Genomic DNA, 15145 nt, shown 5'->3' with positions numbered 1-15145 from the left:
CTTAAAACGCAGAGTTTGATTTAAATGAAAAATCAACAGCAAGAAGCAAATTAAACATTTGAATGGCCAACTGAAACTTCTTTAAAAACTTCTAATTAAATTTGGATATTTGTGCGGCTTGTCTATAATGTGCCCACATTCGTTATTTACAAATATTTCTTTTTACACTTCTTGGATTTGTCACTTCCTCTCTGATTATGTCCTCATTAAAAAACCACAAACAAGGGCTGGCCCGATTGCGCAAACAGTTAAATGCGCACGCTCCACTGCAGCGGCCCAGGGTTCACTGGTTCGGATCCCGGGCGCGCACCGACGCACAGCTTGGCAGGACATGCTGTGGTGGCGTCTCATATAAAGTGGAGGAAGATGGGCACGGATGTCAGCCCAGGGCCAGTCTTCCTCAGCAAAAAAAGAGGAGGATTGGCAGATGTTAGCACAGGGCTGATCTCCTCACACACACACACAAAAAAACCCACAAACATTTTCAAGTTGCCATTAAATTACTTTTAAACATTGAGATTCACATGAAGAGTTAGAAGTGCAGAGAATTAAAATATATTAACTACTAATTATAAAGCAACGTACAACAATGTCAAGCTTAATTGGCAATCAAACTTTGAGCAAATCTGGGGCAAAATGAAGCAGGGAAATAAGGATTTTTCACAAAGCTCATGCACTTCACTCCAGAGGAGAGTGCTTTAGAGAAGCACTATACTTATGGACGTAGAAAAGTATGAAAGATAAAACTTGCAGATTTAACACACTTTACCTCTTCGGGGTATAGTTTCTTCATAAGTAAAATGAAGAAGTTAGAATTAAGGTTTTTCCAAGTACTAATAGTCTAATAGGATGATTCTAGGATCTGCCCTCCCTTGGAAGTTTTCTCTCTCAGTTAGAAAACAGTAGATTAGAAAGGAGAAGATGCTGCCAGAAATGGAAGAGACAGTGATAGAGGCTGAAGAGTCATACATATAAAAGACAATATGGGGTCAATTAATCTAGAGAGAAACATCTCTACACACCGCAAGGGTCTGTGAGAGCACTACTATATTCAGAACACAGTTCAAGGATAAATGTTTATAACGAAATCCTAGGTTACTGGAGATGGTTCAAACATGTTCTTCACATTTTGTTTTTAAAGGTAAGAAAAAATATAATACATTTTAGAAAATGTACATCAAAATATATTAAGTTTATAGTTTAAAAGTAGAGAGACAAACCTACTATTTGGAAAATTCATTCTTTATATGGTGCAACAGTAGTTGCCTGTAACCTGGCGTATGTTCCTAATTTTATTTTATTTTGGATTATTATTTGGTTTCTATAACTTTACATCTTTCTACAGATTGAAGTTTTATGGCTTATCATTTTCTTTCACCCAACAGCACTGAGACGGTTCCATCAAGGCAATGCCCAAATGCGCAGTTTGGCTCTGAGCGCGCCTGTCCTGTAGACCGAAAGTTACCAACCTGCTCTTTTGATTATTTCCCAAACAGCACTGGCAGTGGCGGGTATGAGAGAATGCTGATCAAGGCACAGTCTTCCAATATTGATAATATGAAATCCATCTACATCTTTTTCGGGAGCAATTCCATTGCATACTGTTCGCTCATCCACATGGTCTGAAAAGTAAATAATATTGGTCTAATTTCACAATTGTTATTTATTTGGAAGTCTGGAAAATGAAATGTGAAGACCTACAGCCAGATCACTTAAGATTCAGCTTCAGTAAAGGCGTAAAATAGTGACTCTTTTCCTTTTCTTGCCAATGGCTGTAATTAACTGCTGTAAGAGTATATGTAAGTAGAGGGCCAGAAGTGGCTGGCCTGCTGAAAGGGAAAAATCTGTGAAATAAGACAATACCAGTGAGATCTAGAAACAGTCAAGAGATAAGTCTTTGCCTCAATAAGTCTGCGTATTTAAATCTATGTTTTTCCTATACAAGACATTTCCACAAATAGGCTTCTATTAAATATTTCTAGCTTTACAGATTAAAAGGGCCTTGTTGGTGTTAAAAATAGTCATGACACTATTAGTGTCTAGCTTCCTCCCAAATGACATAACAAAAAAGCGAATATAAAACACACAGACACACACACACCATTTCCCTGAAGCACTAGCACATTGAAATCCAAAATATCATTATGGTTTCCTATATGAAAGGAAAAGAACAAAACTTGAGTAATGAACTAATCAAATGAGATGCCCATCACCTCATTTTGAAAAGTAGTAAGTATAGAAATATAAAATAGGCTGTTACTACTCTATGCAGAGTAGCTTAGGTTACCCTAAACCCAACAATTAACTCATGTGCCAAAAATATTAAAATAAAAGTATATTTGCTACATAAAAGTTTCTTGTCCATTACACAATGGATGTCATTTAGACATAATCTTTTAAAACATTTTCAAAGTCCAAGTTCAAATTGTTTTCAAAAAGCCAAGCCTTGTCTTAGATCTTTTGTAGTCTAAAAGTGACACTACCGCCATCTTACTTTAAATAGATCCAATTTGCCATCATTAGATTACCAAAGTCCTTTACATATATAAAAGCAGCAATTTGAATCATACTCAAACAGAAATTGGGTCTTTGGAATATCTCTCCAATCAATAGTTTTTCACTTTCAATAATTGTATTCATTCTATAATGTTCTAGCCGAGTAAGCCTTTATCTGTTTTCTCTGAAGTTAGAAGATGATTATATGGGTTCTAGTAAAACATTTTTAAAATTTTATGTTTAGTTTACTATTTGAGGACAAAAATAGTGGTTCCTTTTTAAATCTGGATGATGATGATGGTGATGGTGATGATGATGATGATTCCTTTTTAAGACACCTATCCACTCACGCAAAAGCTTCATGCCATGGACTTTTTTTTTTTTAAACCAACCCCACACATTTTAAGTTTTTTTTTTTCCTTTTTTTTTGCTGGGAAAGATTCACCCTGAGCTAACATCTGTTGCCAATCTTGCTCTTTTTTTTTTTTTCCTCCCCAATGCCTCAGTACATAGTTGTATGTTCTAGTTGTAACTCCTTCTGGTTGTTCTACATGAGCTGCCACCACAGTATGGCTACTGACAGACAAGTGGTGTGGTTCTGCACCCAGGAACAGAACCCAGACCGCTGAAGAGGAGTGTGCCAAAACTTTAAGCACTAGGCCATCAGGGCTGGCTCCCATGGATATTTTTTACAACAAAATGAAAAGCTTTGTAAATGAAAAGAAAAACAACTGTATTTTAAATCTCCATTATTGAGCTAGGGCTCAAATTAGTTCATTTCTAAGTTCAAAACTGGCTAATATATGTATGGGCTGGACACTGATTGAAAGAACTCAACAAGACCTCTTTTGTAGATTTTGACAGCTATCCTCTTACCAATAAGCCTGGGCTACACTGAATTTCATCATCTACTGGTCTGTGCTGTTTCTTTCACTGAAAATAACATTAAGTTGTAACAAATAATAATTGATCTCACACAACAGCTGAAATACTCAGGAAGAAATGTAAGCATCTAAAAATTTGGAGGCAAGCACAAGAGACTGGCAATTACAGCCCTGTCCCCTTATGTACTTCTTAAACTGCAACTCAATTCATAACTCAGGTCACTATTTCAAAACAATTCTGTCTCAAGCTAATTAAGCAATAGTTGTTTAAAAGACAGAATGTGGACATACAAAAGGTGTGATATAGAGAACACATGAAAACTGATTATTCATGTACTGGTTATTTAGCCTAAAAGAGCCTATATGAGCAGATTAAAAATAGTAAGATCATAAAAATCTAGGAAACCAATTCATACACCATTTTTATGTAACTCTATGTTATCTCAGCAGTGGGATTAAATCTCACGTGCACCCTTTGCCAGGAGAGATGTACCTTTTATTATATAATGTACAGTGTATGGCAATAATATGAATTAGTATGTCCTACATTTAGTGCTTTACAACATTCTATAACCATCATACAGCTTCCCTGTTGATCTTCACAGTTACTGGAGACTAAGGTAGAAAAGATATTATAATCTTCTTTTTTTTTTTTGGTGAGGAAGATTCGCCCTGAGCTAATATCCATTGCCAATCTTCCTCTTTTTCTGCTTGAGGAAGATTGTCCCTGAGCTAACATCTGTGCCAATCTTCCTCTATTTTGTATGCGGGACGCTGCCACAACATGGCTTGATGAGCGGTGTGTAGGTCCGTGCCCAGGATCCAAACCAGCGAATCCTGGGCTGCTGAAGCAGAATGCTTGAACTTAACCACTACACCACCGGGCCAGCCCCATAATCTTCATTTTAAAGATGAAATTCAAAGAGTGTGAGACTGAGCCTATCTCAAACCACTACTGAGAGGAGGATGTGGAATTCAAATCCACATCTTTTTGCCCTAAAAACCAGTTTTTCCTTCTGTATTACATAGAAGTCATAAATATTAATCATCTTAAATACCACTCAAAAATTAAAATCAGATAGGGTCCCCCATCTCTTTTAATAAAGACATTGGATAATCCTAAACTATCCCAAGGAATATACTGTTTCTTCTAGGCCTCCAAATACACTATTCCTAGATTAACTATATCTAATCCATATCTAAACACATGCAAAAAAAGCAACAAACATTTTACAACCAATACTACCTTTTGTTATATATGAGTAAGAGGAATAAATTCATTTTATACTTTTGACTGACTGCTACTGAAAGTCCCCTGATGTCTTACCCCTGGGGCCCATGACTTGAAGAGAAGAAACAATCATAAGACTCAATAGCATCAATTTTTTCATAATGGCTATAAAACATTTTTGATTCATAGAATATGTTGGCAAACAACTAACCACTTAATATCCTACCCAAATGACTGGGAAAACTGGCATTATTCACTTTGTGTTTGTTTTTCTCCTGTATTTAAGATCATGAGAAGTCATTAAATCATGCCAGAAAAAAAAAAGTCATCAAATTAAATTCATAACTCTGCAATAGAACAGCTCAGGGAATGCCTGAAGGGACCACACTGTAGAACTACAACACTGAATATATATTTTTGCAATTTATCTATAATATGTTTAACTGCCTTTGGACAAGGAACAGAAAAAAAAGGAACAAACAAATTACTGGTTTATTTTCCACCCAAGGATTTTTACATTACTGTTTAAAAGTACCTCTTTCCACTTCCTCAATGCCTGTTGGATAAGTGCAAGTTCATTAGCCTAGTAAATAACACATTCTTTAGCTCTATTACATCTTTTTCCTATAGTTTCCTCTCTCCAAGTGCTCCAGCCCCTTTTCCAATCGTTGTCATCACACATCCTTAACTCTCGCACCAAACTGTGTCCCATTCCCAAGCCCTTAGCATTAATTTTTGCATTTCTGTGCTATTGCTCATAATTATTTTTCCATTACTAATTCCTTCCTTTCTGTTCTTTCACATCTTATTTATTCTTCAATACATTGATCCATTGCCACCTGTTCCCTCATCACAAATTGAAATGATACATTTTTCTCCTCTGTTCTCCTATAGAACTGCTATAAAAAGTACTTAATATATTAGTTCAGTTAGTTGATCACGTTAGTTATTTAATTATCTCTCTCACTTATGAGTATGAGCTTTTTAGGGCACAGACCCAGTTGTCTTATTAAACTGATTCACCCAGAGCCTTCTCCATCTCAGTTAATGGCAATTCCATCCTTCTGAGCTACTTGCCAAAAAAACCCTGGAGTCATTCTGAACACCTTACTTTGTTTCACACGCAACATCCAGTCAATTGGAAAATTTGTTGGCTCTTCCTTCATAACAGATCTAGCACTTCACTAGTCTCATCATGTCCATTGACACTACTCTGGTATGAGTGGCCATTCTCTCTTCTATCAACTCTTGCAACAGCCTCCTAATTAATTCTCTACTTCTACACTGGCATCTATATAATCTATTCACAAAATAGTAGGGGTTGTATTGTTGAAATGCATGTCTGATCACACCACTGTTCTCTTCAAAACTCTGCTCTTTTTGCTGTTCCAACATATCAGGCATTTCCTACCTTGGCTATAGCTCTTCTGTCTGCCTGGAAGCTTTTCCAAAAAAATTGTCACTTTGGCTAAATCCTTCTGTTCTTTCAAATCTTCGCTTAAATTCCATATGCTCTGTAAGGACTATTCTGACCACATTATTTAAAAATGTAGGTTCCATGTCTGATAATGTTGAAGTTGTTTATATTGGACCAAACTTCTCACAGAAAACAATTATAATCATTGGGAAAATTATATTAAAAGACAACTATCTGAAAACACCGGAGAGTCACTGGAAGCAGACAGATTCGGAGAAGAGCGGACGTCTGAAAGAAAGGAATGTCACTGAAAGAGTTGCCATTTTGGAAGCTTTTCTAGACATGGAACAGCTAGAACTTGGATAGAAATCTGCAGTCTTACTTGCTTTAGGAATCAAAAGACAAAGTTTGGGGCTACTACGGCAGTTGGAAAGTGAAGGGATATATCCAGAAAAAGAGAAAGCCACAGGGGGAGACTCAAATTGCGTCTATAAATTCTACCTAAATCTGTGACGGACCCCTGAACAACACACACAGGAGGCAAACTCCAAGAAGCCCAACTAAGGCTTAGAGAACTAAATAGATTGCAATTGTGGTTGACCAAGGGCAAAGCAAAGCTGGAAGTCCTCAATATGATAGGCATTTACATAAAAAATTACAGCTAACATTATAGTTAATAATGAAATACTGAACATTTTCCCCCAACATCAGAAGAAGACAAGGATGTCCACACCCACCATTTCTATTCAATGTTTTATTGGAGATCCTAGCTGGTTGAATAAGATAAGCAAAAGAAAAAAGAGGCCTAAAGATCAGAAAGGAAGAAGTAAAACTCTCTAGTTACAGATGGCATAGTGTTTTATTTATGCAGAATATCCTAAAGAGTTTACAAAACAACAAAACAAAAGTACTAATAAAGTGAATTTAGCAAGATCACAGAGTACAGTCAATACACAAAAAATAAATTGTATTTCTGTATACAAGCAGCAACTACTAGAAAACGAAATTTTAAAAATCTATTTACAATAGCTTACAGGCCATAAAATGCTTAAGAGTAAGTTTTAAAATTCTGAGGATGACTTCTGTAATGAAAACTACAAATCATTGCTGACAGATGACCTAAATAAATAGAAGATGTGCCATATTCATGGATTGGAAGACTCAATAATGTTAAGATGTCAACTCTTCCAAATTGACCTATAGATTCAATGTAGTATCAATCATAATGCTGAGGTTTTCTGGTAGAAGCTGACAAACTGATTCTAAAATTTATATGGCTATGCAAAGGACGTAGAATCTCCAAAGCAATCTCGAAAATGAACAAAGTTAGAGGACTTACAATACCTGACTTCAAGATTTGCTAGAAAGCTACAGTCATCAAGACAGTGTGGTACTGGTATAGAGACAAATAGATCAATGGAACAGAACAGAGAGCGCAGCTTTAGACTCACATTTATATAGTCATTTGATTTTTTACAAAGGTGCCAAAAGCAATTCATGGGAAAAGGAAAGTCTTTTCAACAAATAATACTTGAACAACTTGATAGCCATATAGAAAAAAACAAAACAAAACAAAACTGAACCACAATTCGTGCTTCATACAGAAAAATTAATTGGAAATGGATTATAAACCCAAATATAAAAGCTAAAACTAAATAGTTTCTGAGTGAAAACTTTAATTTGCGTGCTGGGTACAGGCAAAGTTTTCTTAGAAAGAACAGAGAAAGCATAAAGTGTAATAGAAAAAATTGATCAATTAGACTTCAGAAAAATTAAAATCTTATGCTCCTGAAAAGACATCATTAAAAAAATGGATAGGCAAGCCAAAGACTGGGATAAAATATTTATAAAATGCATATCTGACAAAAACTTGTATCTGGATATATAAAGAACTCTCAAAGCTCAATCATTAAAAGATAAAATATTCAGTTACTTAAAATGAGCTTAATACTCAAACGGGCACTTTACAAAGGAAGGTATTCAAATGGGCAAGATGCATGTGAAAAAAATCAGAATAGTAGTTATTTGAGAGTGAGAATGAAACATAGGAACAGAGATTGACTGGGAAGGGACATGAGGAAACTCTCTCAGTTGATAAAAACATTCTATATTTTGATAAGATTTTAAGTTACATGGGAGTTTGCATTTTTCAAAACTTTAGTAACTTAAGATGTGTGCATTTCAATGCATCTAAGTTTCACATGAAAACATACATATTGAACTGTAATTAATGATACGCCCACTGAAGTTTTAGAGGTACATTGTGTTCTTTTTTAAATGGTTTAAAAATAAGGTGCATTAATGGATGAATAAATGGACAGATGTGACAAAGCAAATATAACAACATGTTAACAATGATAGAATCTAAGTTGGGAGCATACGGGTGTTCACTGTGCCATTCTGCTAACTTTTCTGTATGTTTGAGATTTTTCATGATAAAACATTGAGGGGAAAACAAAAACAAAACCTGTCCTCCAACATCGTGATCCTCTTTACCATGCTCTACTTCTTTTTCCCATAGCATATCAATCTAACAAAGATAATTGCTTATTCATTGTGCTTATTTTTTACTGTCTGTCTCTCCTACTACCACAATGACAGAAATTTTTGTCTGCTTTTTTCACTGATGTATTCCTAGCACAAAGAACTGTGCCTGGAAATTTAGTGAATAAATGACTACTATTACCCCAGATTTACAGATGAAGAAACTGAGACAAAATTAGTGGACAACTGAGAACAGTTAGAACATATTACCATAAGGAAAAGATGTCTCATCCTTCTATAACCTCTGATGTCCATCTTCTAAAAATATAATGAAAAACCAAAGGTGGCTTTCATTAAAATCCTGATTTTTCAATATCTTTGCATCTGCATTATTAGATATCTGGCACTTTTAAGTTCCCTGATGCAAATTTAATATAAAAGATTCACGTTTGTTTATCTTTCATTTATTCCTTCCTTTCAGGACTAAAAATCAGAAATTTCAGGCAAAGCTTTACGCTAATAGGTTCAAGTCCACACTCTGAACATGAATATAAGGCCCTTAAAAATTCATTCATTTATTCACTCAAAAAATATTTACTGAATATCTACCATGTACCCAGTACTGTTCTAAGGGTTTAGGATACATAAGTGAACCAAACAGGAACTTACTTATTCTAATGGAATAAATGTCTGCCTAATCAAATTATTTAGCTATAGCATCTTATGAGTTAAGTATTTTCTAGGAGTAAATGAGAGAGAGATTTTTGGAAGCTGTGTTTACTGTTCTCAAGCCAATAAATAAGTTTAAGTTACACCCTCTAGGTTCTACATCAAGGTTTCGAGACAGAAAATACTTACCAGATGCTTACCACTTGCCCAATATCATTTAAGAGCTGTTACATCATCCAGGAGTACAGGGACAAAATAGGAATGGGAAGTGACTTTAATCTCACTGTGCTACTCCACCCCCAGATCTGAGAATACAGGAGAGCTTGGAGGTGGAGTGGGAGGTGTTCTCTGGGCCAGAGAGGGGTGGATCTGGCCCTCCACCCTTCCTTAGCCTCTTTCTCCTATAGCCACAGAAACTGCACAGGATGTTCCCAGGCAGGCTTACTTCACAGGCTATAAAAAATAATTAATGGAGTGGGAACCTACACATCATGCAAAATTTGCCCTTAATGATTTTCTTGGGTGCTCTGAAAAGTACATGGAGTTCCAAAAGTCACCTTACTCTTCAGAAGCAGTGTTGAAGACAGCCTGGGTTATTAAGCCCTTGGTTTCCTAGGCACTATACACAGTGACTTCTGTCAAATAGATAGCACTGCACTCGAAGCAGTGTATATTTTATAGAGGAAAACACTCAGATAAGTGAGCATGTCTACTCTAATGAGCTTCTTCTACACACAAGGGAAAAGAAGAGAGGCTGTGTTTTGGGGGTTTTGCTTGCAAACTTCTCAAGGACAGTCAGTTTCAAATTGTTTCCTAACTACCTCTTTCCTGTAGTGCCTGGCACACAGCTATATATAAATTGAATTCTAGGTCTATTTTTTTGAACTGGTAAATGAATGGAGAGGGTCAGAGAGCAGTCATATAAATAGATCTTTCAGACTTGCTACAAAGAAATATACAGATGTTTCAAAGGGCCTTTTAAAACAAAGGGTAAATTCTTTATCAAAGCTGAATGTACTCAAAAATAGAATGAGGATATCATGATAAAGGAAAAAGACAAGGATGAAAAAGAAAAGAAGTAACTACTGTTATTCCAAGAAATTTTGGATTTTGAAGAAATTTTGGGAAGTAAATCATCTCAAGTTACATGATATAGCCTGTTTATGATAGTAATCGCTCAAAAAGATGTAATTCTGTAGATCTGAGGAACTAAAAAACTCTTGGGATGGTTTCCACCTGTGAATGAATAGAGAGAGGCATATGTGGCTACACGGACCAACCAATCCCATTAATATGTAAATCATATCAAAGTGATTTACCCAGCTTCCAGAATAAACCATTAACCTTCTTAAAAAAAAAAAAAAATCACTGCTTGCTCAATGCTCCCATCATGTGGTTAACATAATCCACACACAGGAGAATCTTCCATTTTGTTCCTCTTGCATATAAATTTTTTGATAAAAATGTTATCTATGAGAAATTTTTTTAAAAAAGTGGATAAATTACATTGTGGGGATGGATTTGTTTCCATGTGCACACTCAAATCATGTCATAAAGGATTTGAACAAAATATTCTGTTGGAAATCTGGCCTTTTTTCTTTGAATAAACCTCAAATGCATAAATTGGTTGAATCATAATTCATGGCTTGTGACATAATCTCAACATTGGTCCAAGTACAATCCGATTTTAAATAATTAATTAATTACTTTTCATAATAAGCTAGGAATATGCAAATCCACCACCCTATGGTCTTGACAGTAATCTATATTTAACCATATAATCTACTCATTAACCCATCCCCTTTTCTGCTCCAACCTGACATCAACTTCATCCTGCATCCTGTGCTCATCATTCCCTTGACTTCCTTTCCATATAGTTTTATTGCATTTATTTGTATTCCTAACAGATTTGGTCTTTAAAAAAAAACAAAAACAGCTTTATTTAAGAATATTTGAATATGACAGAAATGCACATATTTAAAGTGTACAATTTGATAAGCTTTGACATATGTATATACCTGTGAAACCATCATTACGATCAAGCTAATGAACACATATACCATCCTGAAAAATTACCTCATGCCCCTTTTCCTCGTCCCTTCCTCCCTCCCACTCCTGTCCCCTCTCTTCCAACCACCTGTAACCACTTGCTATGGAATGAATTGTGTCCCTCGCAAATTCATATGTTGAAGCCCCAATCCCTAATGTAATGGTATTTGGAGATGGCGGCTTTGGGAAGTAATTACGTATAGACGAAGCCATCAGGATGGGGCCCTCATGATGGGATTAGTGTCTGTATAAGAAGAGACACCAGAGAGCTTGCTCTTTCTCTCCGCCATGTGAGGATACAGAAAGAAGGGCCATCTGAAAGCCAGGAAGACCGCTCTCACCAAAACCTGACCATGCTAGCATCCTGATCTCAGACTTTCAGCCTCCAGAACTGTGAGAAAATAAATTTCTGTTGTTTAAGCCACTCAATCTATGGTATTTTGTTATGGCAGCCCCACCAGACTAATAACTACTGATCTGCTTTCTGTCACTACATATTAGATTGTATTACATAGAATTTTATATAAAAAGAATCACAGATTATGTACTCTTATTAGCCTGGGTAATTTCACTCAGCATAATTATTTTGATATTCATCCATGCTGTAGTGTGCATCAATATTTCATTCCTTTTTATTGCTGAGTAATAGTCCATTGTATGGATATACCACAGTTTATATCAATTCACCTGTTGATGGACAGTTGAGTTGTTTCCAACTTTTGGTTATTACAAATAAAGCATCTATGAACGTGCACTATACAAGTCTTTAGATTGACATATGTTTCCTTTTCTTTTAGGTAAATATGTAGACATGGAATGGCTGGACCATATGTTAGATATATACACATGTAACTTTTTTCATTTTTATTTTTGCTTGAGGAAGATTCACCCTAAGCTAACATCTGTGCCAGTCTTCCCCTATTTTGTATATGGGTTGCCACCACAGCATGGCTGCTGACTAGTGGTGTAGGTCTGCACCTGGGAACTGAACCCAGGCCGTCGAAGCAGAGCGCGGTGAACTTAACCACGAGGCCATGGGACAGCCCCATGCATGTAACTTTTCAAGACACTGCCAAACTATTTTTCAAAGTGTACCATTTTGCATTCCCACCAGCAACACATCCTCACCAATACATGGTATGGTCAATTGTCTTTCTACTTTCAGCCATTCTAATAGTTGTATAGTAGTATCTTACTACAGTTTCCATTTGAATTTCCCTAATGACTACTGATGTTGAGTATCTATCCATGTGTTTATTTACTATTTGTATTTCTTCTTTGGTGAAGTGTCTGTTCAAATCTTTTGACCATTTTTAATATTTAGCCTTTTTGGTGTTCTCTATGGTTTGGTGTCTGTCATTAATTTTCAAAAGTTTCAGCCATTATTACTTCAAATATTTCTTCTGCCGTGTTCTTTCTTCTCCTGGTATTTCAATTATGTGTACGTTATACCTTTTGAAAATATCCTACAGATCTTGGATATTCTGTTCTGGGTTTTTCTTTCTTCTTTTTTCTCTTTGCATTTCAATTTGAGAAGTTTCTACAGGCATATTCTGAAGCTTACTGATTCTTCCCTTGGCCATGTCCAGTCTACAACTGAGCACATCAAAGCATTCTTCATGTATGTTCTAACATAAATGCTTTTGAATTCAAGTGTTTCTTTTTGATTCTCTCTTAGAGTTTCCATCTCTCTGCTTTCATTATCCATCTGTTCTTGCATGTTGTCTACTTTTTCCATTAGAGTCCTTAACATATTAATCATAGTTATTTTAAATTCCCTGTCTGATAACTTCAAAATCTGTGTCATACGTGAATCTGGTTCTGACGCTTGTTTTGTCTCTTTAGACTGCTTTTCTCTGCCTTTCGGCATGCCTTGTGATTTTTTCTTGAAAGTCACACTCAAGACTACAGCCGCAGGAGTTTCTCACTCTTATGCTAGTACACACTCTGCCTCCAGAAATTCATCAAAATTACCATTTAAATGTTCCTATCAGTTTATGGCTCCAGTAGCCTCTGTTCCAGGTAAGTAGATCTTGGTTGTGACTCTTTGGATTTGCCTGTTTCTTCAGATTTTGGGATGGTGGTTTGCCCTGCAACCACAGTTCTCTGATGAGTCAAGAAAAAAGTATTGATTTTTTGGTTTGTTCAGCTTTTTCTTGTTGTAAAGACCAAAGGATTTATGTTATTCTGGCTAGGAGTTGGGCTTTGTTTAATTGGGTTGTTTTTACTTTCTTGATATTTATTTTTCAGAGTTCATTACATATTTTGTACATACATATGTTACCAGATATATAAATATTTTCTACTAGGCTATATCTTATATTTTCATTCTTTTAACAGTATCTTTTGAAGAGCAGAAGTCCTACATTTTGATGAAGTTTAACTTATCAAGTTCTTATTTCATATCCATTTGCAACCCAATAGTTCCAGCATCATTTGTTGAAAAGCACATCCTTTCTGCACTAATTTATTCTTCTGCACTAACAGGTTTTTCACAGCTTTTGTCAAATTTATGTCTCAAGATTTCATATTTTTTATTTTGTTTTATTTAGGTCATAATAGTTTATAACATTGTGAAATTTCAGTTGTACACTATTATTTGTCATTCATCATATATATGTGCCCCTTTACCCCTTATGCCCACTCCCCAAACCTTTCCCATCTGGTAACCACTAAACTGTTCTCTTTGTCCATGTATTTGTTTATCTTCCATATATGAGTAAAATCATACGGTGTTTGTCTTTCTCTGTCTGGCTTATCTCACTTAACATAATACCCTCAAGTTCCACCCATGTTGTTGCAAATGTGATGATTTTGTCTTTTTTTTTATGGCTGAGTAGTATTCCATTGCATACATATACCACATCTTCTTTATCCATTCATCAGTCAATGGGCACTTGGGTTGCTTCCACATCTTGGCTATTGTGAACAATGCTTCAGTGAACATAGGGGTGCATAAGTCTCTTTGAATTGTTGATTAATACCCAGTAGTGGGATAGCTGGGTCGTACGGTATTTCTATTTTTAATTTTTTGAGAAATCTCCATACTGTTTTCCATAGTGGCTGCACCAGTTTGCACTCCCACCAGTGTATGAGAGTTCTCTTTTCTCCTCATCCTCTCCAACATTTGTTGTTTTATGTCTTGATAATTATAGCCATTATAACAAGTGTAAGGTGATATCTCATTGTAGTTTTGGTTTGCATTTCCCTGATGATTAGTGATGTTGAACATCTTTTCATGTGCCTGTTGGCCATTTACATGTTTTCTTTGGAAAAATGTCTGTTCATATCCTCTGCCCTTTTTTTTACCAGATTTTTGTTTTTTTGTTGTTGAGTTGTATGAGTTCTTTATGTATTTTGGAGATTAACCCCTGGTCAAATACATGATTTGCAAATATTTTCTCCCAGTTGGTGGGCTGTCTTTTCATTTTGTTCATGGTTTCCTTTGCTTTGCAGAAGCTCTTTAGTCTGATGAAGTCCCATTTGTTCATTTTTTCTTTTGTTTCCCTTGCCCAAGTAGACATGGTATTCAAAAAGATCCGTCTAGGACTGATGTCAAAGATTGTACTGCCTATATTTTCTTCTAGGAGTTTTATGGTTTCATGTCTTACCTTTGAGTCTTTAATCCATTTTGAGTTAATTTTTTTGTACGGTGCAAGATAATGGTCTACTTTCATTCTTTTGCACGTGGCTGTCCAGTTTTCCCAACACCATTTATTGAAGAGACTTTCCTTTCTCCATTGTATGTTCTTAGCTCCTCTGTCGACAATTAGCTGTCTGTAGATGTGTGGTTTTAATTCTGGCCTTTCAATTCTGTTCTATTGATCTCTGTGTCTGCTTTTGTGCCAATACCATGCTGTTTTGATTACTACTGCTTTGCAGAATATTTTGAAGTCAGGGATTGTGATGCCTCCA

At 35.8% G+C, this 15145-nt stretch overlaps 1 protein-coding gene across 3 annotated transcripts in view; it reads right to left on the bottom strand.

Annotated features, from left to right (window-relative positions):
* The window catches only part of MTHFD2L (methylenetetrahydrofolate dehydrogenase (NADP+ dependent) 2 like), a 143833-nt gene that overhangs the window by 93815 nt on the left and 34873 nt on the right, over positions 1-15145 (bottom strand). For all 3 annotated transcript variants that reach the window (XM_058547260.1, XM_058547259.1, XM_058547262.1), the window contains exon 4: positions 1470-1622. In XM_058547260.1, the coding sequence (XP_058403243.1) occupies positions 1470-1622 (153 nt within the window). The remainder of the gene's footprint in view (positions 1-1469; positions 1623-15145) is intronic.

The sequence above is a fragment of the Diceros bicornis genome, chromosome 8 (genome assembly GCF_020826845.1).
Source record: "Diceros bicornis minor isolate mBicDic1 chromosome 8, mDicBic1.mat.cur, whole genome shotgun sequence".
NCBI lineage: Eukaryota > Metazoa > Chordata > Mammalia > Perissodactyla > Rhinocerotidae > Diceros > Diceros bicornis.
Note: the sequence above shows the minus strand (reverse complement) of the source record. Positions and strands in the feature narration are given on the sequence as shown.